This window comes from Bemisia tabaci, chromosome 4, assembly GCF_918797505.1.
Source record: "Bemisia tabaci chromosome 4, PGI_BMITA_v3".
Lineage (NCBI taxonomy): Eukaryota > Metazoa > Arthropoda > Insecta > Hemiptera > Aleyrodidae > Bemisia > Bemisia tabaci.
This window is the reverse complement of record NC_092796.1, coordinates 54643602-54667780: the sequence shown is the minus strand read 5'-3', so window position 1 is coordinate 54667780 and position 24179 is coordinate 54643602. Positions and strand designations below refer to the sequence as shown.

Genomic DNA, 24179 nt, shown 5'->3' with positions numbered 1-24179 from the left:
ATCGTGTATGTAAGTATTTTTCAACTGTAGTTTCCTGGGAAAGTAGATTTTATCCAGGAACCCCGCAAACTCTTAATGAACGGTGTTCCCACCTAGAGTCGTAATCATGGCACCTTGACGGACGTAACAATTCAAACGCGGCGGTCGTGGGGTTGCATAGTCATATTTTTGAAGGCGATTCCTGCTTCTTTCATTCAGGCTCTTAGACTCTGTAATCATGGCACCTTGACGGACGTAACAATTCAAACGCGGCGGTCGTGGGGTTGCATAGTCATATTTTTGAAGGCGATTCCTGCTTCTTTCATTCAGGCTCTTAGCCTCCTTTCCCCGAGAGACCGAAGGACGAACGGGCCCGTAGGTGGTTCCCGTTTGCCCATTGTGTGGCGATAGCCGATGTCCTCTTGCACGAGTACGTAATGCTGAAGCCGCAGGATTTCCGGCACCCTCACTGCCCTCACCCATCCTCCGGGACTCGAGCCTCACGATCGTTCACACTATGTGGTCACCGATTCCGACGGACTGAGAACAATTTTCAGCCAATAAAAGCGGACACTGTACGACACGTAGGTAATAACGATCATAATCGGGGTCCTGCCCTCTCCTCTCCACAGGACGAGCGAAATTATCCGCCACGGCTCCTCAGACGCAGAAATAGCGTAAGCCCATAAAGTAGGGAAGTCAAGCCGTGCTGTGATCCTATCTACGAATCTAGTCTGCGCTGCGGCGTTTTTGCGTGTGAGCGCGTGCACTCGGAGCGTGTAACCGCTTTGTATAGTTTCTGGAAGTATCCCAAACGAGTACAAGGGTCAGCTTTATCGTTATGAACCTTGAAAAATTGTCGGGTCTTTTTCTGCGCTGAGGGAAGAGGATCACAACATTCTTCAAGCTGAAGTAGAAAAGAAAGTTTGTAGTTATTTGAGATGCATCTTTGGTACACATGATGGCATAGCCAACTGAATACACTTCAAATAGCCTAGGCCCAAGCTTAATTGAGCGTTGGGTGCAGAAAGGGCGTATCTTGGTTGTGGTCTCTCGAAAGAAGTCCGACCAAAGTCTGACACAAAAGAACACGAATCGATATAATCGGGTGTCATTTGATAGTTCCAAAAGAGGCCTATAAACTGTCAGAGGAATTTTTTCATTGAAAGATGGGAACATTGTTTTCTAGATGCTTCAAAATCTGAGTTTTTTTGGGGGAAATTTCGGAGAAAAACTTTTGTAAAAAAAGTATTGATCTAATAGAAAATCCCGTTGACAGTTCATAGTCAAGCTTCTCCTTAATTCATCAAAACAAACAGCAAGCCTCCAGCTTAATTTGGGCGTGAGAAATATTTTTTCCAGTGAACAGAAAAGGCGGAAAATGTAAGTGCTCTTAAAACGAGTTAATTTTATTCAGGTAAACTCCCTTCACAAGAAAAAGCAAAAAAAAGAAAAAAAGAAAATGACAGAAAAAAATATAAAAATCAATAATTAAGGTGTCCTCCCGTAAATAAACGATTGGTTATGATAAAAAAAAATCATGCGGCGAGGTGACGATAATCGCAGTCCGGAATTTTATTTCCTTGCTCTAGCAGGAGCTCAGCGTAAAATATATAAATAGAAAATTGTATTAAAAAAGCTTTCTCCTCAGCTTTCATCGCGTCTAAACTTTACCTCGAGTTATTCCGTCTCCTATCTGAAGTCTCCTGAGGCAAAAGCCGTCCCATCCATACCTTAACCCTAATCAAATTCAGGAACAAGCTTTAATGCAAATCCCGCGATTCTTTTTCCGACCTTTGCGGCTCAGAGCTGTCCATCGGAGGGAGCCACGAAACTCTTGTGTAAAAATGTCGGAGACTGACAACGAAGGAATCAATATCTTTTCAACGTCACAGGAAGAATCTCGAGACAAAAAATAAATCAGTTAACCAACAAAAGTTTAGAGCTGCACACATTGGTAATTCTTTTTATTAAAATATTTTTTTCTTCTTTTTTGTTTTCCATGTGTTTTCTTATTCCATGAAAATACACTGGAAAAAAAAACACATTGGATCTAGAGTCCAGACTCTTGAAAACATTGACAAGAAAAAGTACTCTTGATTCAATCAGATTTAGCTTAAATCAAAACGAAATCCGCTCTAAATTAAGAGGCTTGGTTCTTGATTAAGCTAAATCTGATTGAATCAAGAGTATTTTTTCTTGTCGATGTTTTTAAGAGTCTGGACTCTAGATCCAATGTGTTTTTTTCTTTCCAGGATGGACTTGGACTTCTCTGAGTCTCCGTGAGTAGCTGTTGTTAGTCTATTCCTTACCTCTTTGTCCATTTAACCAGCCACTCCCACAATAGGATCGCTCTATTTTCCCTATATATGCTTTGTCTATCGCTGTGTCTATAAATTTTAATAATCAGCCCGCTGTACACCATAGAGAGAAAAAAGGAGGTGAATGCATCTTGTGGATTTATTACCTCGTGACGTAGGTCGGTACAGCATGGCTAGCAAAATCCGGAATTCAAAGTATGAAAAACGGACTATGACGTCCGATTTGTTTTGCTAGAATTAACTCATGGTAAAATTTGAATTTCAAGCACTTTATTTAGAATGACTTTTTTCGGTAAACTACACCATTTCTACGAAATTTATGATAAAAGTCGTATGTACCGTCCTACGTCAAAAAGAAATTCCAAGATGCCCGAAATGCAAACACCTCCTTTTCTTTTACTATGGCTGTACACAATCCTTTCACCCTTCAGGCGGGCATAGTATCCTCACAGCAGATACAAAACCCTGTAAGCTGATTCTTTTAAACCACCTACCTTGCGATGAGTTCCTCTAGGGTAATAAAATGGGCATTTATTTCGACCATTAGCGTCCTCGCGCTGACCCAGCTTCCGCGTTCATATTAATATCCTTCTTACGACATGTTAATTTACGAAGGCGCATGAGTGGAGCCTGCAACTCTGTTCCGTGCGCGAGTGTCCCATTGTGTTTAATTAGTCGACAATAACCGACCTTTTACTTCTTTTATGAATGAGCCAAATCTGTTTTGCAGCTCACTGCGAGTCGTGTGCATTCATTGCATTTTATCCTCTCTTTGTTTCAGAAATCGAGGCAAGTGAAGCGTGCAAATGGTTACGAGCGGCTGGCTTCCCGCAGTATGCGCAAATGTATCAAGGTAATGGTACCCACATTTATCATTCCCGTAGAGTTTATTCCGGCGGTATGGGATTTTTTCGCCCTTCGCCCTTGAAAATACCAGTAAATCGATGCAACCGCAGGGGAGAGGAAGATTACAAAATCGGAATTCAAATTCTTGTTTTTCATGCTTCTCACGGTTCTATATATTTTTCTTTGAATGGTAGTGTACTAGGTCCTCTCATACAAGCCCATCGTAAAAACTGTAATTGGCAAATATGGCTTTTTTGCCAATTTTAAATTTCATTTCCCGCTTATTAACTACCAAAGTCTATACTATTCGAGTCAAAAATATGCTCATACTAATGGAGAATTTGCACGCAATTTTTTTATTGCTTCATCTGAAAGTGCCTACTGAGCTGAGTTCGCAATATTTTTCATAATTTTTTTTCTGACATGGGAAATTGGAGAAAAATTGATTTAAAAGTGAGAAAATGTGCCGCCTTGTGACGTCATCTGGCGGCATTTCCCATTTAAACACATGTATTTTAGCAGAATCGGTTATTTTGTCATATCTCCTCTAATAATTGCTCAATTTATGAATCAAGGGTATCTTCGTGTTCAGTTCACTCAGAGGATTCCACTTAAACAGGAAATTCATCAAATTTCAGACCCTTGCAAATTCTCCATTCCGTTATACTTTTCGGTGGAAGAATTTTCTTGTGTGCTAATTTTTTTGACACACTTGGACCGCGTTTAACAGAAAGGAACCAAGGCACGTCAGATATTGCTAAATTTAATCGGGGCTTTTAATTTTTTATAAGAGAACTTTTGTGCGGATTCCTTTGAAAGTTGTAAGAAATATCCTTCGTACTATACAGAAAACTCACTGAAACTTACACAAAAATCCGCATAACCGTTTTCATGTAAAGAATTAATTTGCTCAAGTACATTTGGCAATAGCTGATGTGGCTTGGTCTTTCTCTGCTTAACGCAGTCCAGTTAGAGGTGTCCCGTAACCGAGAAGGAAGGAACCGTTTGTGAAACAATGCACCAGTCATTTGCCGAACGCCTGGGTTGTTTTTAATGACTGATAGACATGCGTTGACCATGCTTCAATAATTCCTTACGGACAATCATAAGGCCGCAACAGTCATCATACCTACTACACGGAGAAAAAAACGTCGTGCGTGGGACCCGAAGTTTAGGTCATATAGATCTCTGAAGTTTTCGGATTGAGCATCTGAACACTTTAGGTCTAGCTGTCGAGGTTCGGATCACGCATCCGAAACTTCAGTTCTTACATCTGAAGTACTTCGGATGTGAGAACCAATGTACTTCAGATGTAAGAACTGAAGTTTCGGATGCGTGATCCGAACCTCGACAGCTAGACCTAAAGTGTTCAGATGCTCAATCCGGAAATTTCAGAGATCCATATGACCTAAACCTCGGGTCCCACGCACGAAGTTTTTTTCTTCGTGTAGGAGGACAATGCGTCTCGAGTGACGTAATGAGCCAAACAATTTTAAGTATCAAACTTGGCGAATTTCCGCGAATGGATTTGCTTAAGTTTTGGATTCACTGCCGACCTCTTTTACAACAAGACGAAAATCTCATGGGGCGATGGTACGCCGATAACATTTAGCTTTCATGCTGGCAGCAATGATGACCTCATCCAAAATTCTCAAAAATGGATGGATACAAACGCTAGCATCAAGCTAACTGAGTTCAGTTCTTGAATTGAGCAGATAGTTTCTTTCCTTTGGTGTGCAACCCTCCCGGTCTGGTTAACAAAGGAGACCAAATCCACTCGCGGAAATTCGCCCTCAGTTTGCAATACGAAATCCTCAAGGCCTTGTTAACCATCCACCTAGAAGGTAGGTCATCAGCATAGAGTCATACTGTAAGTGGGAGAGCTGGCGCCACTTTTAAGCATTTTCCAGGTCCCGATTTCCGAGACTCCTTTGTCACGCCGGGCCGGGTCACTTTTTCGATACATAATCACAGGCTTTCGATACACAGGGCCACGGCCATCCGATTTACACAAAGAGGATAGGAATTACTACGTATTCCACACCGCTATTTTGGATATAACATGTATCGAAAAAGTGACCGAAGCTCGGCGCACACCGGGCCCGGAACTCGTCGGCCAGAACATGGCACCAGCTCTCCCATTCACATTACGACTCTATGCACTCTATGGTCATCAGTTAAATGTTGGAGCACTGGAAAAAAACAAATTGGATCTAGAGTCCAGACTCTTGAAAACATTGACAAGAAAAAAGACTTGATTCAATCGGATTTTTGCTTGAATCAAAAGGAAATCCGCTTAAATTAAGAGGCTTGGTTCTTGATTTAAGCTAGATTCTGATTGAATCAAGAGTACTTTTTCTTGTCGATGTTTTTAAGAGTATGGACTCTAGATCCAATGTGTTTTTTTTTCTTCCAATGAGTCCCATAAAATGAAAGCTTCCACCATTGCCGAGATAGCAACGGAGAGTCTCTCTTCGTTTATGATTATCTGTGTCCACCCATGTACATGTCTATGTCTATCGGATAATGTGAGCGGGAAACTACTCGGTTCTTTTTGCAGACCTGCAGTTCCCGATCGACGTAAACGGGGTGCAGAAGGATCACCCGTTCCTGGACGCGGACGCCTTGCAGAGCCTGTTCCGGCGCCTCCACGCCCTCAACCGTTGCGCCAACATGAAATTGGATTACCTCCGCAAGCGGGCCGTAAGTACTTGCCACTCCGTCAGCTTCGCACCCGCTCCTCAGCCACCTCGAGCCGAGCCCCGAGAAACGCGCCTTTTATTTAATTTATCATTCGCTTTTCTCACCGACCTTCACTCAGTTTCAAATGCCTCCGCGACTCCTCAATATATTATCCCGGTTAGCATCCCCGCCCTGATGTCACCGTCACCTCCCACCGTTGCCTGATCGAAGAAATCCAGGAAGATGTCCGTATCACTCGTTAAAGGTTGAATCGGATATGGAAGGTCAGTTTTACGGGTCATAGAATCGTGCGTTGATGATTGATTCTTGTAGATTTGCTAAAAATAATAAGATCTGTCCAAACGGTAATTTTCTACGTTCAAAATTAGCCGAGCTAGCGCGCCGAAAAATTCGGTTTATGACTTCGTCCACCGCGGAGGTGATATCCTTGGTTTCTTCCACCTTACTTTAATCCGAGGTTCACGTTGAGTAACCAGTGCGAATGTGTGTCTCCCTGACTGATGAAAGCAAGGTGGAAGAAGCCAAGGGTGTCACTACCGCGGTGGATGACGCAACCGTCATAAACTCAGAGGCGTGGGAAGGGGGGCAGGGGGGGCCTGCCCCCCCAGAATTAGAAATAGTATCATCTGCCCCCCCCCCCCCAGAAATTTTGGATGGTGCAAAAACACCTTCAACGGTAAGTCTCTGTCGCCGTGGCCCGTGAAAGGATGCCTATAAAAAGAATAACCTGGTGAATGCAACAATTTCAAAGTATTTTAACTTTAAAATGCATAAAACTGGGTGATTTTTAGGCAGAAATTGAAGGAAGATTAGCGCCACAAACGCCTCGAAATGCGCTCAAATAGAGTTAAAATTTCAAAAAATTTCCGGGGGAGAAGCTGGGAGATATTCCATATCCCCAGATCCCCCCGGTGGTGAGGGGCCAGCCCCCCCCCCCCCCCAGCAAAATGACCTAGGTACGCCTATGATTAGTAGTCTCTTGCAGAGGGGATAGATAGGTGCAGATAGTTGCTTTTTTTTATATGAGCCAGAACTTTTAGTTCCTTGGTGCAAAATATATAATGCATTTATAAGGCTCACATCGCAGTCGTCTGCTTAATCTTATATGACTGAAATAAATGTTAGTTCTGCCTGAAAATCTTTTGAAACCTGGCAAGTTTTAGTGAATGCTTAGTTAACTGTTAGTTTGTGAACGCCGGGAGAGCCTTCAAATACTGGCTATACATCCCGCTTTATCGGGAGGGTAGTTTAGTTGCGTGACCCAACTGAACACTTAGAACACCTTCAAATCTGGCGATACTTCTCGCTTGGCCGAGAGGTTAGTTTAGTTGCGTGACCCAACCCGAACGCTTAGAACGCCTTCAAATCTGGCGATACCTCCCGCTTTGCCGGGAGGTTAGTTTAGTTGCGTGAACCAACCGAACACTTAGAACACCTTCAAATCTGGCGATACTTCTCGCTTGGCCGAGAGGTTAGTTTAGTTGCGTGACCCAACCGAACGCTTAGAACGCCTTCAAATCTGGCGATACCTCCCGCTTTGCCGGGAGGTTAGTTTAGTTGCGTGACCCAACCGAACGCTTAGAACGCCTTCAAATCTGGCTCTACTTCTCGTTTCTCCGGAAGGTTAGTTTAGTTGCGTGACCTAACTGAACGCAACACATTGTTAGTTTACTCATTTTACTGCACGCAGCAAGCTGATACCATCAAAAGAAGCATTACAAACAGTGTTTTCTTTTTCTTCTTTACCTTTCAATTTTTGCATTTTTCATGCGTCACAAATAGAAAGTAAATATTTCGGCAATTAGTAAACATGTAGTATGTTAGTTTGTATTCAGTATGTTAGTCAACCATGCCTAACATATGCCTATAAATAGTATAACCTGTTGAATGCAGCAATTTCAAAGTATTTTAACCCTAAAATTCATAAAACTGGGTGATTTTTAGGCAGAAATTGAAGGAAGATAAGCGCCACAAGTGCCTCGAAATGCGCTCAAAGAGAGTTAAAATTTCAAAAAATTTCCGGGGGAGGCCCTCCGGACCCCCCATTGAGCTGGGGGATATTCCATACCCCCAGACCCCCCAGTGGTGGGGGGTCAGGCCCCCCCAGCAAAATGACCTAGCTACGCCTATGCATAAACCGAATTTTTCAGAGCGCGATATCTCGGTTATTACTAAATCGCTGTTTGGACGGATCTCCTTATTTTTAGCTGACCTACATGAATCAAGATCAAAACTTGATTCCATGACCAGAGCAACTGACCCATTGCCGAAACATTTTTAAAAATCGAGGTGTGAAATTTGGTGCCGGGGTCAACATAGCGCCCGAAAACCCCGAGTGATATAAATGCGAGGTGAAATTAGCACCATAAAACGGCATGACATTCAGCAAACAGATTGCGCTCCGTAATAGTGTAAGTCACTCCGTTAGGAGAATAGACTCCGCTCCGCATTTATATCCTTCGGGGTTTTTGGGCGCTATGTAGATTCGGGCACTCCAAAATTTTAAACAGTAAAGAAAGCATCGAATTTTCTAGTGAATCTTAATCAGCCTCGAGCCCTCATTTCGGAAATGAGTTGGGTTTGAATCGGCCGAGCAACTAAACCAACTCCGGAGCGGTGCATTGAGTGTCACTTGAAAATGAAGGCGCGTGAATACTTTCAATGTAGGCGAAGAAGTTACCATTAAAGAAAAACTTGAGGCACTTTAAAAGTCTAGTCCTAAGTCCTAGTCCTTCGTACCAAAACTATTTTTCTCATATATAGTAACTTCTTCACCAGCTTTGCAGTTTTTTGTCTCCTGAACATTTTGATTTTTTCGAGTAGCTGTGTTTTCATTCCAACTGATTCAATTATCACTGCGAATTATCAATATCACAATCGGTATCCCGTATCAAATCATATCATCATCGTACGATCATTAATAACACCGCGGATTCCTTTACCGTGTCTAAGAAACGCGTCGATTGGTCATGCAGTTAACCTACCAACCAATTCCTCACCATGCCTATATTTCCTCTAGTCTCTCGCCAGGGTGTTCCCAAGACAATGGTTTTTGAATCTGAGTGTAAAAGAGGAATATTCTCAAACGAAGTGACAATAATGCCCCGGAGATAATTGCATCTATCGCCTTCTGCTTCATTGAAGAAAAATTGTCGAGTGACTCTAATCGAGCGTTTTGTTAGGTATGTGACCTCACTCGCGTATTTTTATTCTTCATGCTGCAGACATTTCGCCCGTCATGCGTCGAGGCTGCGGCATGGAATCGCCTCGCGCAGCGGCAGATATATATTTCCCATCGGGGAATGCCAATTGTGTGCTGAGCAAATCAATCCGCAATCCTTCTCAATCGAACCCGTATATCGAATTATCGATGGGCAAAGTGCAAAACCGCGTATCTTCATTTGCGATGTCGCAAACTTCTTGTCTTACTCTATTTTTTGTTCGGAAAAGTAGTCAACGTAATTTCTTGAAAACATTCTGGACTTTTCTCATCTGTTCGTAGAAGATTTTGTATAAATTTACTAAAGCTATGATGTTGGCTTCTTTCTCTGTAAGAAACTGTAATAGGATCGGAAATCTTGATGTACCACCATGCAGATGCGTGATTATGGTCTTTGGCCATCAATATATCGCAGCAATGGGAGGTCATGTTTATGTTTTGATGAGCCCTTGACTCAATACTGTCGTGAGGGAGAACACCGTATAGACTCTCGAGTGGTGCTAAAACTCCCCCAAGCATTTGAGCCAAATTGCGTTTTGAGAAATGTTATAAATATCTTTCCTTGGAATTTTTACAAATATCAGATAAAATCCAATCGAATTCTTTGAAAAATGTAAAGAAAAATATTCCGAAGTTTTCTAGAAATGTTGTGTTTTATCGAGGGGAATTTGGCAAATTTTAACGGCGCATACGATGCGGCGTTTCATTTTCCCTCAACACGACAATATTTGCGCACAGTCGATAAAAAATGATGAAAGGACGCATCCCTATTTGTGACCTCGTTTTTATAAAGAGCCTATCGAAAAAAGAGTATATTCGTGCCCCTTTTTGGAAACGCAGGGATTTCGTTAAAATCCGTCTCAAACCAAACTTGTTGATAAGGCAATCTTCCAAAGAAAATTTTAGTTTTTTCATCAGCTGATGTTATACTTATGGGATTGAAACTTGTTGACACTACGATCTAGCGATCTCACTGACTTCAGGTAGAATAAGATGGTCCTATTCTACCTATATATCAGTCAACAGAAGCAACGCGTTTAATGGTGTGGATAACAACGCTTTGATACAACTATTCGCACTCTGTGGACATGCGTGTTGCATATGAAAAAATGGAAGGCGCTCCGGTCGCTCCAGTTCATGAAGCAGAGCATGCAGTAGCGGCCGGTTTGCCGTTATGAATATGTGCTTAGATTAAATTCTCCGATAAAAAGGACTAAAGGAAACGCAGGGATATCGTTAAAATCTGTCTCAAACCAAACTTGTTGATAGGGCAATCTTCCAGTGAAAGTTTTAGTACCTATTTTCATCAGCTGATGTTATACTTGGGATTGAAACTTGCTGACACTACGATCTAGCGATCTCACTGGCAAAAGGAAAGCAAAGCAAAGGTTTCTCACCATTCTCACGTATCAGGATATTGTATTCCACCGCCACACCGAGTAGTGACTAAGTGTGGCTGTGAGCACTGTTTCATGGGCCAAAGTGGCTGAAGCGCCTTCAATTTTTAGTACGCAACACATAGAGCACGAATAGTCGGATCAAAGTGTAATTGCCGATATCATTTTCTTACGCTCGGATATCAATAACAAAGCGCTCAAAAAACACTTCGGATGAACACTCGAGCATTGCCAAATTTCCTTCAATTAAATAAGAATTTCCTGGGAAACTTGTGTGAGCCCTTATTTATTAAAGTTTTTGAGAATTTTGTGAGCAGTTTAATCTGATGATCCTGAAAATTTCAAGGCAATATATTCCTTAAGTTATCTTCAATAACAATTGCTTATCAAAAGAAATTTGGTAACGTCCATAGGCTCATGCGGTGTTTTTCCTTAGCACGGTAGAAATGGAAACAGTAGTACTAGTAGTAGTACTGCTATAAGTTTTTATTCAATTATAATAAACCTGCTTGACCCATTCAATAGTTAACTAACATTTTACAGAGCATTGATGTAATTCGCATTCATTTTTCTCTTCATAACAAATAGGTTGAGGACTCGGACTCAGATGGAGCAGAAGGCTGTGCTCTCAGTGACAATTGGACTTTCCAGCCAGAGTCTCGTAGATGGTCGCGCGTCTGTGATGTACAACCCATAGGTCAAGGTAAGATAGTTTTTTTACTTCTGCTATTTTCTGCTTGGAATGGTATCTAGGATTCCAGGATATACACATTAGAAACGAATTTACCTTATAAACCTGTAAAATTATGTATTGATAATGAGAATTATGAATTGAAATTTAGACTCCATATTCGTGAAAGTATAGAAAGCGTTTTTGTGTAAGAAAATGAAAAAAGATTTTTCTGACTCTAAATGAATCTTTTTGCTGCACAGAACAATTTTAGTTTCTGCCGCAAGGGCCCTTTTTCACACATTTATTATTATACTTTTTATTACATTATTTATTACTTGTATTGCACTTGTCACATTCATCGCTTTTGTGACAACTCAGAATCAGAATATTTTCCACCATTACATACTGTTTTATTTGCTGTTTCAGAAATTATGTTTTTTAGAGCAAGTGTAATGATATTAATACATTTATATATACTTTTACAGCTTCTCCTAATCCAGTTGTGGTGAGATTCGGCAGTATGCCCCAGTCTTGTCTTGCAACAGATAGTGAACTACTCGCTGCAAAGTTTAAACGATCCGGCAGTGAACGACTTCGAGACAGCGCCAAAGCTTTACTTCGAAGGGTCAAGTCTCGGAAGACGAGGCAGCGAGAAGGGCTCACAATCAGTACTCCTCAGGTAAGTTAACATTTTTTGTTTTCTCTTCACAGTTTTGTGTGAAATATTCCATTCTTGTGCACTTAATAATTTTTTTGTCTCCTGAAAATTTGAAAAATGTCAGAAATTTCTAATTTGCTGCTTTTGTTTTACAAAGTTCATAAGAATGGAATTCGATGAAGTTAGTTACCTAATTTTAGTGACTTCAGAATTTTATTTCCTGTGCTAATGACATTAAATGACAACCTCAATATTGCCCTCAGGGGTTGCCAAATTTGCTTCAATAAAATACAAATTTGCTGCAAAACTTGTGGATTTTTGTCTCCCAATTTTTTCAAAGAATGTCATTTGCCCTTAATCTGCGGTATCTGAAAATTTCAAGGACAAATATCCGTAACTCTTCAAAAATTACAATTCTTGAGGAAGGAATCTGGCCACTCTCGAATGTTACATGACGTCTTTTCTTAGCACAGTAGAATAGCTTTGAATATTTTTTCCTAGTATCTTCCTTCACCACTCACTCTTCTGATTCCTTCTCTCCAGGTTGTTGATGTTGCAAATATGGAGCAAAGAGTCAAAAATTTGAATTGCTTTGATGTGACGCCCCCCAACACGCCTTCGACTGACTCTCCTCGTCTTGTTCGAGGAGGTCAAGATGACCATTCAACTCATTCAGACTCAGATGTGTCCTGGAAAGGTTCAATTTTCAGAGATGCCAACAGTAATCATACTGAGGTAATGCACTCTTTACAAGGAATAGGTGAACAAAAAAAAACCTCAATCTCATTTTTTGAGGAAGGAAAGGCATTTCAGCAAAAACAATAAAAATCTTATCGTAGATGTTCTTAGCTTTCAAATGGTCCATATTTTATCGTAAAAAATCACAAACTATGTTGTTACAACAATGCCAAACGTCCAGGAAGCCAATAAACCATGAAGCTTCACAGATGAAACAGATTTTGAGATTTTTTGTCAAAGTTTAATGTTTTGCAGAGGTGAAATTTTCATCTCATTTTCAATAAAAGTATCCTGATAAAATCATTCCCAAGAAATTTCTCCTCTCTTGTACAATCTTTTAAATTTATTCTCTTTATATTTTTACAGTTGTTCAACTCGTTAAATGTAGTCAAAAGGGACTGCGAGATTTCACCTGTTAGTAATCAAACATCAGGTCAGTACCTAATCAAGAAGTTTGATCATAATCAAGTTTTACAATTTTTTGTATACTTCTCGCCCCCCCCCCCTCCCACCTTTTTTTTGCTCCTTTTCTGAAGCATCTTGTGCTTAATTTTATTGCAGTTCAAATATGGAAAAGAATATAATTTATCATATTTCCTTCTCAGTGGGTAAATTCTAATTTTCATCATAGCATAATAACATAATAACTAGGTAATAAGAAAACCAAGCCAACTTTGGAAATTCTCTAAAGAAATTAATTGTAAAGTTCAATAGTTTGGTAGGTAAAAAGTAAGTGCGAAAAAAAGGAAGAAGTAATGTACTCACACACTACCTGAAATCAGGTATGATAACATTTTTCAATTTATGCTACATTCACTTATAAAAAGCAACTCCAGCACTTGGCTGAATGAATGAGTTCTGTCAAAATGCTAAAATATATTAATTGAATTGCTTAGGTGTGGTAACCTTCAGGTATTTTAGCCTTTGAAGCATATTTAAAATCAATGTTTTCCCTTAAAATATAACCATATTTTAAACTTATAGTTTCTCCTTTCAATAAGAAACGGTCCTTCAATGGAAAATTTGTGATTTTGCTTTTTTATTAAAAAATTTTGTCATTTTACACCTCTCATATTAAATTTTTGGACTGTGAGCTCTGTCTAAATATTTTCGGCTCTCACGAAAAGACTTTGCCATTCAAGCATGTGTTTGATTTTCTTCCTTTTCCTATTTTGCAGAAGATTTAGATGCCAATGAACTAGGAAGTGCCATTGCAGACAGTGACTCCTCTGATGTAGCCCCAAAACAAAGGTAATTTTTATTGAATTTTTTCCTAACTCATGCACATAATTTCTTGAATGTTCATTGTTTTAAAACTGATTTCCCTAGAATTAATTCTGAAAAGTCACATTTCGATGATCAGGCCTCAAGGTGGAATCTATTATGAAATGCATAAAAGTGAGCACATATTTAGCGAAAATTACCAATATTACTGAATATTTATAAAGGATTTGAAAGTTTGATGTTATCTTACAAAGTTCACAATTGAAATGAAAACTCAACTATTTTCCCTGAGATTTGCCTCACATTAAACATTTTTGATTTGAGCATCACTTTCAAAAAGTAATTGCGTTCCATTCCACCAAAAATTTCAAAATTTAACCGATTTTAGGAATTTCTTTTTATTGTAGTGGATATTTGATAATAATGTACCATATTTTTCCGAGCAAACAAAGCTTTCTCCGAAAGGAAATTTACCCTCTCTCTCTTTTCCTCTTTCTTTCCCCTCCCAGTCCGTCTCTCGAAGATTCCTTTCAAAGAATATTGCTGATTTTTTATGAAGAAATCCTATTATCTCTCCTTGCATATATCTACAATTATCATGTAGTATTCTGCCAAGACTAACCCATGTTATTATTTCTTTTCAGGCCCGGAGGAGCATCTTCAGTCGTGAGATGGCACAGTTTCCAACGTGGCTCCGTCAGACCAAATTCAATTGTTGGGCAGCCAGTTAATTCCCTAACAGCAGGTCAACTTTTAGTTTTACGTAAACTAGCTCTTCTTAGGCTCACCGCAACAATGGAGAAACATTGTCCATCACATCGAACCAACTGGAATTGGGAGTTACCAAAATTTATTAGGAAAGTGAAGACTCCAGATTACAAAGGTAACTTTTTTATGATTCATGTCCACTAGAAAATTTCATACTTGGATTGAACTCTCGCTTTCTCTATTATTTTCAGCTTTGACATCACAAGGTTACAAGTGCAAGTATACTTTGATGAATTGAGATCTGGTATACAGTGCCAATATCCTTTTATTCACTTTTAAATATCGACAAGAAAACTGAACAAGACTAGGACTACTAAGGTGAAAAACAAATCCATCATCGATTGATATCTTTTTTCATATTTCATGAGAAATTATCTGACTGCTACAAAGGATCACAAATCAAGCATTACTGTCCGTTTTTTATGAAAATTCAGCAATATATGGTAGACATATAGAAATTTCTCAAGTTCACCCCACAAGTGAGAAAGAGTTTTCTGTGTCCATCAGTCGATATTTTCTGCTCTCTAATAAAACCAGAAGTCAACTTCTACCATGTGGAAAAGCTTTAATAAGTTTAATTTATCCTGACAATCAAATGAACATAAATACAGTCGGCCCCGCTTAATTGGGACACTGGTTAATCGGGACAGCCGCTTTATTGGGACAAAATCGCTCAGGACGGAATCTTTTATATACTACCAAAATACTTTGTTTTATCGGGACACTCGCTTAATGGGGACAAAACCGCCCAGGACGGATGTGTCCCAATTAAGTGGGGCCGACTGTACCTGAGAGTGATCGAAAATGTTACAAAACCAAACTTTTGATACGTATCGAACATTTAAGTTTGTTTTCAATGACTGATTTGACTTATGCAGATTTTTATTGTTTTCACAAGTGGGAAATTTTGAACTGACTGATTCTAATCTAAATTCTAAACTTTAAATGCTTCTTTTGAATGAAGAGTCGTTTTTTGGATTTTCAATGTGTCTCAATTATTCTGTGTGGTATTCAGATGACGAATAGTTGTGTGCGGCCTTCATTTTTAATCTACACATTGGTCCATTATAAGAAGTTATTTTTTAGGTAACCCTCGAAAGCCTATAAATGCATTGAATGCGTCTGTTTTTTAAATTAAAGCAAATAAGGTGACGTAATTTCAGTGTGATGAAGGTGTGAATGGCACTGAACAAACAAATGCCATTTTCTTAATCATTTTGCAGGGTCTTTCTCCATCCTGTGGTTCAGCAGACATTTTTAAAGACTATTAATAGTCTCTGAAAATGTCTGCTGAACTTTTTTCACAGTTGATCTCTAATCTATTTTACACTACTGAAGAATATGAAGTGTATCTTCGCATCATATGAAAGTAAGTAAATAAAAAATAATTGGCACGGGCGGAACCTCAATCTCTTAAATTATTTTTTTCCTCAGATAAAACTGTGTTCGGTGTTCCTCTCTCTGTATCTGTGCAACGCTGCGGTGATGCGTTACCACAATGTATTCAACAAGCTCTATCCTGGTTGAGGATGAATGCCTTGGATCAAGTTGGATTGTTTCGGAAGTCAGGGGTCCGGAGCAGAATTCAAAAACTCAAAGAACAAGCAGAAAGTAATTGCATGGATCTTGATGGACAGCAAGCTTATGACGTGGCTGATATGTTGAAACAGTATTTCAGAGAACTACCAGACTCGCTACTGACAAACAAACTGTCTGAAACTTTCATTGCTATTTTTCAATGTAAGTATTACTCTCCCCTTGCAAAAAAAAAAAACGAAAAAGAAAGTGCTTTGCGATTACATAATATTCACTCTTTATCAAGGCTTAATTTTTTCCTTTTGTTTCTTCGAAAAAATCATTGACAATGTCTGCTGAGTAAGCAAAGCACCAATCAGATATTTTTGAAATTTACTTTACGTGAAAAGAACAGGCAACAACAAGTTGGGCTAAAATGGCACATGGAATAGAATAACGAAGAGAGATTAGGGGACCTTTCCTCTGGCTTGGACTCCTCCTTTTCTGTTCAGCGTAAATGTTACGTTTCCCGTTCATAAGTAAGCTTTGGTCACAACTAAGGTCCACTTGTATTCTTTTACATTGGATCTTTTAATTTTCAGGTGAGATTGAAGTCATTTTTCCCTATTAATCTTCCATTTTTGGTGTTTTCTAATACAGATGTCCCAGCAAATTTGAGACACGAAACTGCTCAATGCGCTCTACTTCTTCTACCAGACGAGCACCGAGAGGCACTTTTTACTCTGCTAGACTTCCTTCAGAATGTTGGAGACCATAGCAATGTGAATCAAATGACAGTTAGCAATCTAGCCCTGGTTTTTGCTCCGTCTTTACTCCATGCTCCTCTAACCCTGTCCTCACGAAGACGGCAAACACCCTCCTCCGGTATGCCCGATGCCAAGCAACTCAGTCAGAACAAAGCTGCACATGATTGTCTTCTGTATTTAATTAAGTATCATCATCAGCTTTTTATGGTGAGTACTTTTTATTACAGTCAAAACAGTTTGTGGTTTTTGTATCTCATGAAGCAGGCTATCTTCAAGAATGAAAAAGACATAAAGGAAAGAATAGACTAGAAAAAAGAAAAATTGAAAATCACGAAAGATAAAAAATTAAAATATTTTATAGCCAGAAAGCACTAAGCAATCAGTTTTTTGTGGTCTGTTTAAACTTGAATGAATGAACCCCCATCAATACGCAAACCTACCTTTGATTATGTAGTAATAATTTTCAGATCCCTTGAAGGGGCTGCAATGATTTCATGGAAAGAAACAGATGTTTTTGCTGAAGTATCTTTTCTTAAATGTTCTTGCAAAATTTAAAACTCTGCCATTAGTTTTTGAAATTACTCTGCTTTTACAGTACACTAAAATTCGTGATTTTTTATGCATATTATCTGACTATTTTAGGTATCAGAGGAGCTTTTAGGTCAGTGTCACTTTAGCGCTCTTGATGCGAGTGTTCCCATTACTTTGAGCGAATTAGGAGCCGAGTTGGGACAAGATTGGAAGGGGTACTTGGCAACCTGCATTACTGCCTTAATGAGAGATGCTAAAGAAAAGTAAGTCCGCAAAGTAATTTTAATATTCTCAAGTTATTCATTCAAAACAATTCTGACTTAGATATTTCCTATGTGCTTCTATTCTCGCATAGAAGAGAATTTTTCGCATGAGTAAAATGTTGTCTATTTCAACTTTATTCCTATCTTTACTGTGCTCATACAACCATGTGCCAGGAAGATCATTTCATGTGTGGCTGATAAATATTGTAACCTGGACAACTTATGAAGGAGCTAGATACTTGGTGATATCTTGACAAATGGCGATTTGTTCAGAGCGGCTTTGGCAAATGCTAAAATAAAAAATAAATTAGGTCTTTTCTAGACTGGCCGTACATTTTGCAATTTCTTCAACACCGTTTTAAACTTTATCTGTAATATTTTGAACATTGGAAAACTTTTTTATTTGAATCTCAAGTCACCTCAGTCACCTCCTTTATTTTCTGTTCTCAACATTTCTAATGTAGTCATCATTTATCATTTTTTTCCCTATCAATATTTTGAAGTTTGAAGGTTGATTTGCTGTATTAGAAGTTAAGAGAAAATTGAAATAAATTGGCTGTTTCCTTTAGTCTCATTTCCTCTTCTTTAACGTTTATGTAGGTTGTAATAATTGTATAATTCTACCTACTGTCATTGCTTGTGGAACCAGTTTTTGACAGTTTATCATCATTAGTAAGGTATTTAAAACGATTGTTTTGACATGTTTACAGGAATAGAGGCTGGGTAGCAGTCATGAATGAAGATAAAATTGATATGGCATACAAGAAGGTTGGAGATGGTCACGCGTTACGTGTTTGGCGTATCAGCATTGAAGTTGAAGCGCCACCCGTGGAGTTACTTCACAGAGTACTACGTGAAAGACATCTATGGGATCCTGCTTTGTCCATGTTCAAAGTTATCACAAGATTAGATTCAGCAGCAGAATTAGTTCATTTTGTCAGGAACAGCATGCCGCCTCATCCTCCAAGAGATTTTGCAATAATAAGGTTTGTTAATGTCTTTGTATGTACCCCTTGAGACAATTAATTCCTTCTATTCTTGTTCTTTTAGTCAAAGAAAAAGAAGAAATTGCCTGAGTGTGCACTAGTGGCTACATGGTCTCAGAGGAACTCACAAGGGGAGGCCTTAAAGTGGCTGTCTTTGATTTGGTGCAAGTTCAAGCTCAGCTGATTAGCGAGTGCTTTTCATTTTTAAGAATGGGCCCTGAAAACACCGCTGATTAAGTTACACAGAGAACATTAATTTTGCATGTTCTGCTCACAAAAGTTGCATTTCCATGCGCAGATTTGGTCAAAGTTTCTCTTTTATTGCCAACCACCGTTGCAAAAAAACGCTATTCCCCTCCAAGAGACAGTGCACATACAACATTTGGTTTTCATGCTGGCAGCACTGATGACTACATCCAAAATCATCAACCCACCGCTGAAGGTGGATGGATACCTACAAACGATGGCCAAAAATCATCAAGCCATGAGTTTAGTTCTTGACTTCAGCAGAGCGTTTTTCTCCCCAAGTCTGCAACCCAGCAGCCCTGGTTGAATAATTTTACCAAACCCACAATTCTTCCTAAATTAGAAATTTGGTCAGTCATATTCCAAATGATTTTTGCCTATTTAAACCAACTTTTTTATCTTTTTTCATCTGTAGGAGTTGGAGGAGGGATATAGGAAGAGGCGGATGTGCTGTTGCAGAAACATCCGTTGAGTATGATGCCGCCCCTCTTACACCAGGAGCTGTTAGAGCGATAACTTTAGCTTCACGGTATCTCATAGAGCCCTGTGGGTCTGGTCGATCTCGAATTTTACACCTATCTCGAGTTGACACAAGGTATGTAGAATTTTTTCAAATCTTTGTACTGCAGATCACTTTGCACTTGCACTTTGTGCTTTGTAATCTTTGTATCTTTGTTTCGCCTTTCAGTGTTAAACTGAGAAGTTGATTCCGCAAAACTTGCAAGAAGAGCTTCAAAAGAGCCATACTGACTATCAAAAGAGTTACTTCCAAAGTCTTCTCTACTACTTTGGATGTAATATTAACGCATAAGAAAAATGTGAAGCTCGAATTTGAAAAGCCGTAGGATCTTATTTTTTAAGTGTACAAAGAGCTTTTTGTCCGCTGGAAGCAAGTTGTTTTCCTCAAAACCTAGCCTCCAAGGCGGCTCATCAAAGTTTCAGTAGCCTTTAAATGATGCTTGTATATGAGAATCATTAAAAAGACAGATCTGCCCCAGAAGAACAAAAAGAAAAAAAAAAAAAAAAAAAAAAACTGAAGGAATTTGTGATTGCCTATGATTCATATGTTCTTTCTAAAGCCTACCCAGAAAATGACGACCATTTTTACATCATAATGAAAGTTTATTCACAGGAAATCAAGATTTTCCCTGTCAGTAAAACAGGCTTTTTAAGCATAAATTGAAGTTTTTGGAACAGTGATGGAAATGATTGATGAAAAATGATGGTTATTCATGGATTCAGTTGCAAAAATTATGAATGGAAATATCCATGGCATGCCTGAAAATATCGATGGCGAAACTGCATAGTTGCGTATCTCGGTTTTCTGCTCTGCGAACTTCCTGTCAGATTTTATTTTCTGCTTAGGAAACTACTCAATTCAATTACTTGAAAACTTCCGTGATTTTTCTTCTTTATGTGAATAATATTCTCTGAAAATCTCAAGCCATGGTGTTAATTTGGTCTCCTTTTAAGAAATAAAATAGGAACAGAGATTTTGAAACATCGCAACTGAGGTATGCTTTTTTGCAGTTTTGCCGTCGATATTTCCTGCTGGTTCTCAAAGTAAAGTTATCTTGATCAAACGGCAAAATAATGCTCGTTGCTATTTGTATTTGTCGCCGTTTTTATGCTGCATTTTGAGCTTTGAATCAGTGATTAAGGATTTAAAGGGTTAAGTATTTATGTAGTTCTCAAATTTTCAAGTCTATAGTCTCTCTTTCAATTTAACAACTATTTCTAGTTCAAAATCTAAGATGACACCTTTTCTATTTTATCACTGATTGAAGTGTTTCTTTTTTCAGAGGAAGGACACCTGATTGGTACAACAGAAATTATGGACATGTTTGTGCTCAGTTTTTACTGAAAATTCGTAACTCATTCCATCAAACTACTGAGGGACCTGAAAGTAAAGTGTAAGTCAAATCTGTGTATAGCTGAATAAAGGGAAATCCTGTTTCAAAAAGTTTCAGTCTTTATTTTTCTAATTTTACTTTAATTGTTTTACAATGTACCTTACTTACGTTGAACTTCTTGGAATTATTTGAACAAGTCCTGGGTCTTGAACTTGAATTGGACCACATATCACCAAAAATCGTAATAAGTTAACACACCTTTAAAATTCTGCAATTCTTTTCTAAGAATTCATTTTGTGATGACAAGCTTGCTTTGTTTTAAACGGGGTTTACATTTCCAATTATTCCTTTTGTTCATTAATTAAAAAAATGAACTTAATCAGAAGATTTTTAAGATTGGTAAACCCTCGGTAGGTGTGAAAGGTCAACAGTTGATCCTTGAGAACCCACTCATTGGAAAGAAAAAAAATGGTCAGTGGCCTTCAAATTTCCAGTTACAATGTATCATTACCAAAAATGAATAGAGTGCGTGTAGTATTATAGTAGTGTAAAAACTAGATAATAAATGTAAATCATGAATTTGCCATTGTGTTTTATGTTAAGTGCAAGTAACCATAATTGTTTGAATTACCCAAAAATGGCTACCTAGTCCATATAATGTTATACATATCAGTTACATTGTTGATTGTTTGATTCAATACTTGTAAATAAAATCCCTTGATTTTGTTAGAAATTGATTTATTTTTTTGAGCCCCGCTAAGTATATTTTTCTGTTTTGTCTCTTAGTAGGTATGTATCCAATTAATGAACTGGAGCTTGATGTTGCATGAGTCATTATGAATATTGTGATGTACCTAAATAATACCTAATAAGCGCGTTCTAATTTTCCTGATTTAGACGCAAATAATATTTCATTGATTGATACGTAATAGTTGTGGTGACACTTGTTCTGTGCCGATTTTATTTCTTCTTTACAGTATCATAATTATGAGATTCAATTTCTTTGATGTTATTTTTAAGATATCTATTCGCTAGAAAAGAATATCCCAACTAAATTGAACTGAGGGGCCAAAAATCTAGTTCTTTTGTTAAATTTTTCATTGTACATTAGCAGATCTTGTGCAGAAAATTTGTTCACATCTATAATGATAAGTGTAACTCTTAAAAAAACTTTGATTCATTCTCCAAGAGCCTTTTTGAGAAGTAAATCGATTTTCTTATTTCTCTTGAAATGGAAAATCAAGTTAAAACAAGTCCAGCGTTTCAAACATTTAGAGGTACCTAACAAATGATTCCAATAATTTCTTTATTTTGGCTTTATCCTCTGCCTAAGATACCTTTTTGTCTTTTTTGTTCAGAATAAATACGGTTGACTAACCATGAATTTTGGAGCATCTATTTTTCTATTAAGCCTCCTTCTCAAATATTTTTCTGATTATTATCTATGAAAATTATTTTTGTATGTTATGTTTTAAAATAGAAATCCCTCAAATCCCTCTTTGAAAATTGGTGCTTAACAAAAGATTTAATGGACTTCAACTTTGTATTTCTTTTAGTCATAATAATATCTTTAATGTCCGTTTTGTATACCGAATGCCTCCATGAGATTGTATCATTCATATTTTCATTTGAGCTCCTGCATATCTCAGTTGCATATCTTAGTCCCACATTTGTAGCTTAAAGTAAAAGAATTAAAAGAAATATCGTGGAAAATTAAGCTATTCGAATTCTGAAAATGCTTTGCATAGATTTTTTATTTGTTAAAAAATTCATAGCCATTTCTAACATGTAGAAAGAGTGTCAACAATTGTGCATTTATTTTTGGAAAACAGGGTCCTCTGTAATATATTTGGAATGGGTGACCTCAAAGTGCGAATCCTTTGGCTCTAAGCTACAGAAAAGTGGAAACTCATCGGAAAGAGTGGACTAATCTAAGCATCAGAATGGAAGGTTGAATTTTCAAAACTCACCTGTTCCTGGTTTATTTTTCATCTTAACCTCCATGCATCACAATATTACTCCATTGTTATTGTATTTATGATTCTGTGATAAACCAATTTTTATTTCTGTTTTTGTGTAACTTTATAGCGAGGTTCTATTTTTAAATTGTTCAATTGTTTGATTGAAACCAAATTATTTGATTTTTTGTATATAATTTATTAAAAAGTAATAATTTTAAAAATACATTAAATTAAGTTTGACAATTCATGTTTGTGTTTAATTTGTGTTAAACCATTTTCACAAAAAGCCTAAATTTCACAAACGAGACTAAGATAGAATGGAGCTACATGACTGGTCGGTTTTGTCCATTTCCCATTCTGTTGTGCCCATGTTGGGTGAAACTAACAACGAGCAATCGGTAATTTCAAGAGCCTTAAGCCTCCAGCTTGTTGCAGATTCCACTTGATATAAGCATGATACAGCAGATGACAAACAAGCCTGACAAATCTTAATATTCTATTCTATTGTAGTCTCGTAATTTCACCGAGGATTGTATGTATTTTGTTGGTTTCCTGTGGCTTAGTGGCTGTAGCACTGGCTCTATGATCAGATCTCAGGTTTGATTCCTGGCTAGGTGACCTAAGTTTGATGGTTTCAAGCAATGGTAACCTGGGGCTGGGTGTAAAATAAGAACCAAGGACAATTGGCCTTATCTGCCTTGCTGAGGAAAAACGCTGTATGAACCTCCAGGCGCTGCCAAATTTCCTCTGGTAAAATACAAATTTATTGGGGAAATTGTAAATTATTTTCTTCCAATTTTTCAGACTATTTTGTTCGGAATTTAATCTGAAATATCTGAAAATTTTAAGGAATAACGTTTGAATATTTCGTCAAAAATACATGTTTTATCTGAGGAAATTTGGCAAATCTTGAATGTTCTTACGGCGTTTTGCCTTAGTACGGCAGTTATAGCCCTTGTATCGGTACTTAAAGTTAAAAAAAAGTGAAGTAAAAAAGCAGAAACAAATCAATGATCGGCCTGCTATCATCCTTAAAAAGAATGATTCTAGTTGCAGAATGATCATTTTTTCAAAGTAGTTACTAGTGAGAGTTCACAAGAGGAATGAAATTGCAAAGCAATGAAGACTGCTTCCGTCGCCATTAATATTTGAACCTGTGACCCCTAGGCAGGGTGGCATCTGATTGCCATGTTCATTCACTAGATAGCAGAGGTCTATTGTGCATTTCCTCTTTGCCCCCGTCAAAAATTTAAAAAAAAAAAATTAAAAACAAAATAAACAGAACATCCAAGAAATGAATTGTAAGTAGTACTTACACAATGGTTTCCTCTTTGGTCAAATTTCATTTTTCCCAGTTTATGAGACAAAACTGTGTAACTTGCGGACTCTTACAAAACAAGACAAACTGCCTAATTTTATCAGCATTGGTCAATCCTCGGTTTCTTTAAATGAAACTCAGTGAACATGAACCTTTTAAAATCCTTTACTTATAACAGAGAAAGTGCAGAAAATTGTTCACTTACATAAAAA

General features: G+C 38.0%; 1 protein-coding gene across 2 annotated transcripts in view; it reads left to right on the top strand.

The window, feature by feature from the left end:
* The window catches only part of cv-c (RhoGTPase activating protein), a 235660-nt gene extending 212764 nt beyond the window's left edge, over positions 1 to 22896 (top strand). For both annotated transcript variants that reach the window (XM_072300080.1, XM_072300079.1), the window contains 14 exons: positions 3082 to 3153; positions 5707 to 5849; positions 11055 to 11169; positions 11625 to 11818; positions 12341 to 12532; positions 12902 to 12968; positions 13714 to 13786; positions 14404 to 14642; positions 15962 to 16267; positions 16703 to 17016; positions 17452 to 17603; positions 18314 to 18589; positions 19251 to 19430; positions 20638 to 22896. In XM_072300080.1, coding sequence (XP_072156181.1) covers positions 3082 to 3153; positions 5707 to 5849; positions 11055 to 11169; positions 11625 to 11818; positions 12341 to 12532; positions 12902 to 12968; positions 13714 to 13786; positions 14404 to 14642; positions 15962 to 16267; positions 16703 to 17016; positions 17452 to 17603; positions 18314 to 18589; positions 19251 to 19430; positions 20638 to 20752 — 2438 coding nt within the window. In that variant the 3' untranslated portion in view covers positions 20753 to 22896. The remainder of the gene's footprint in view (positions 1 to 3081; positions 3154 to 5706; positions 5850 to 11054; positions 11170 to 11624; positions 11819 to 12340; positions 12533 to 12901; positions 12969 to 13713; positions 13787 to 14403; positions 14643 to 15961; positions 16268 to 16702; positions 17017 to 17451; positions 17604 to 18313; positions 18590 to 19250; positions 19431 to 20637) is intronic.
* The last annotated feature ends 1283 nt before the right edge of the window (positions 22897 to 24179 follow it).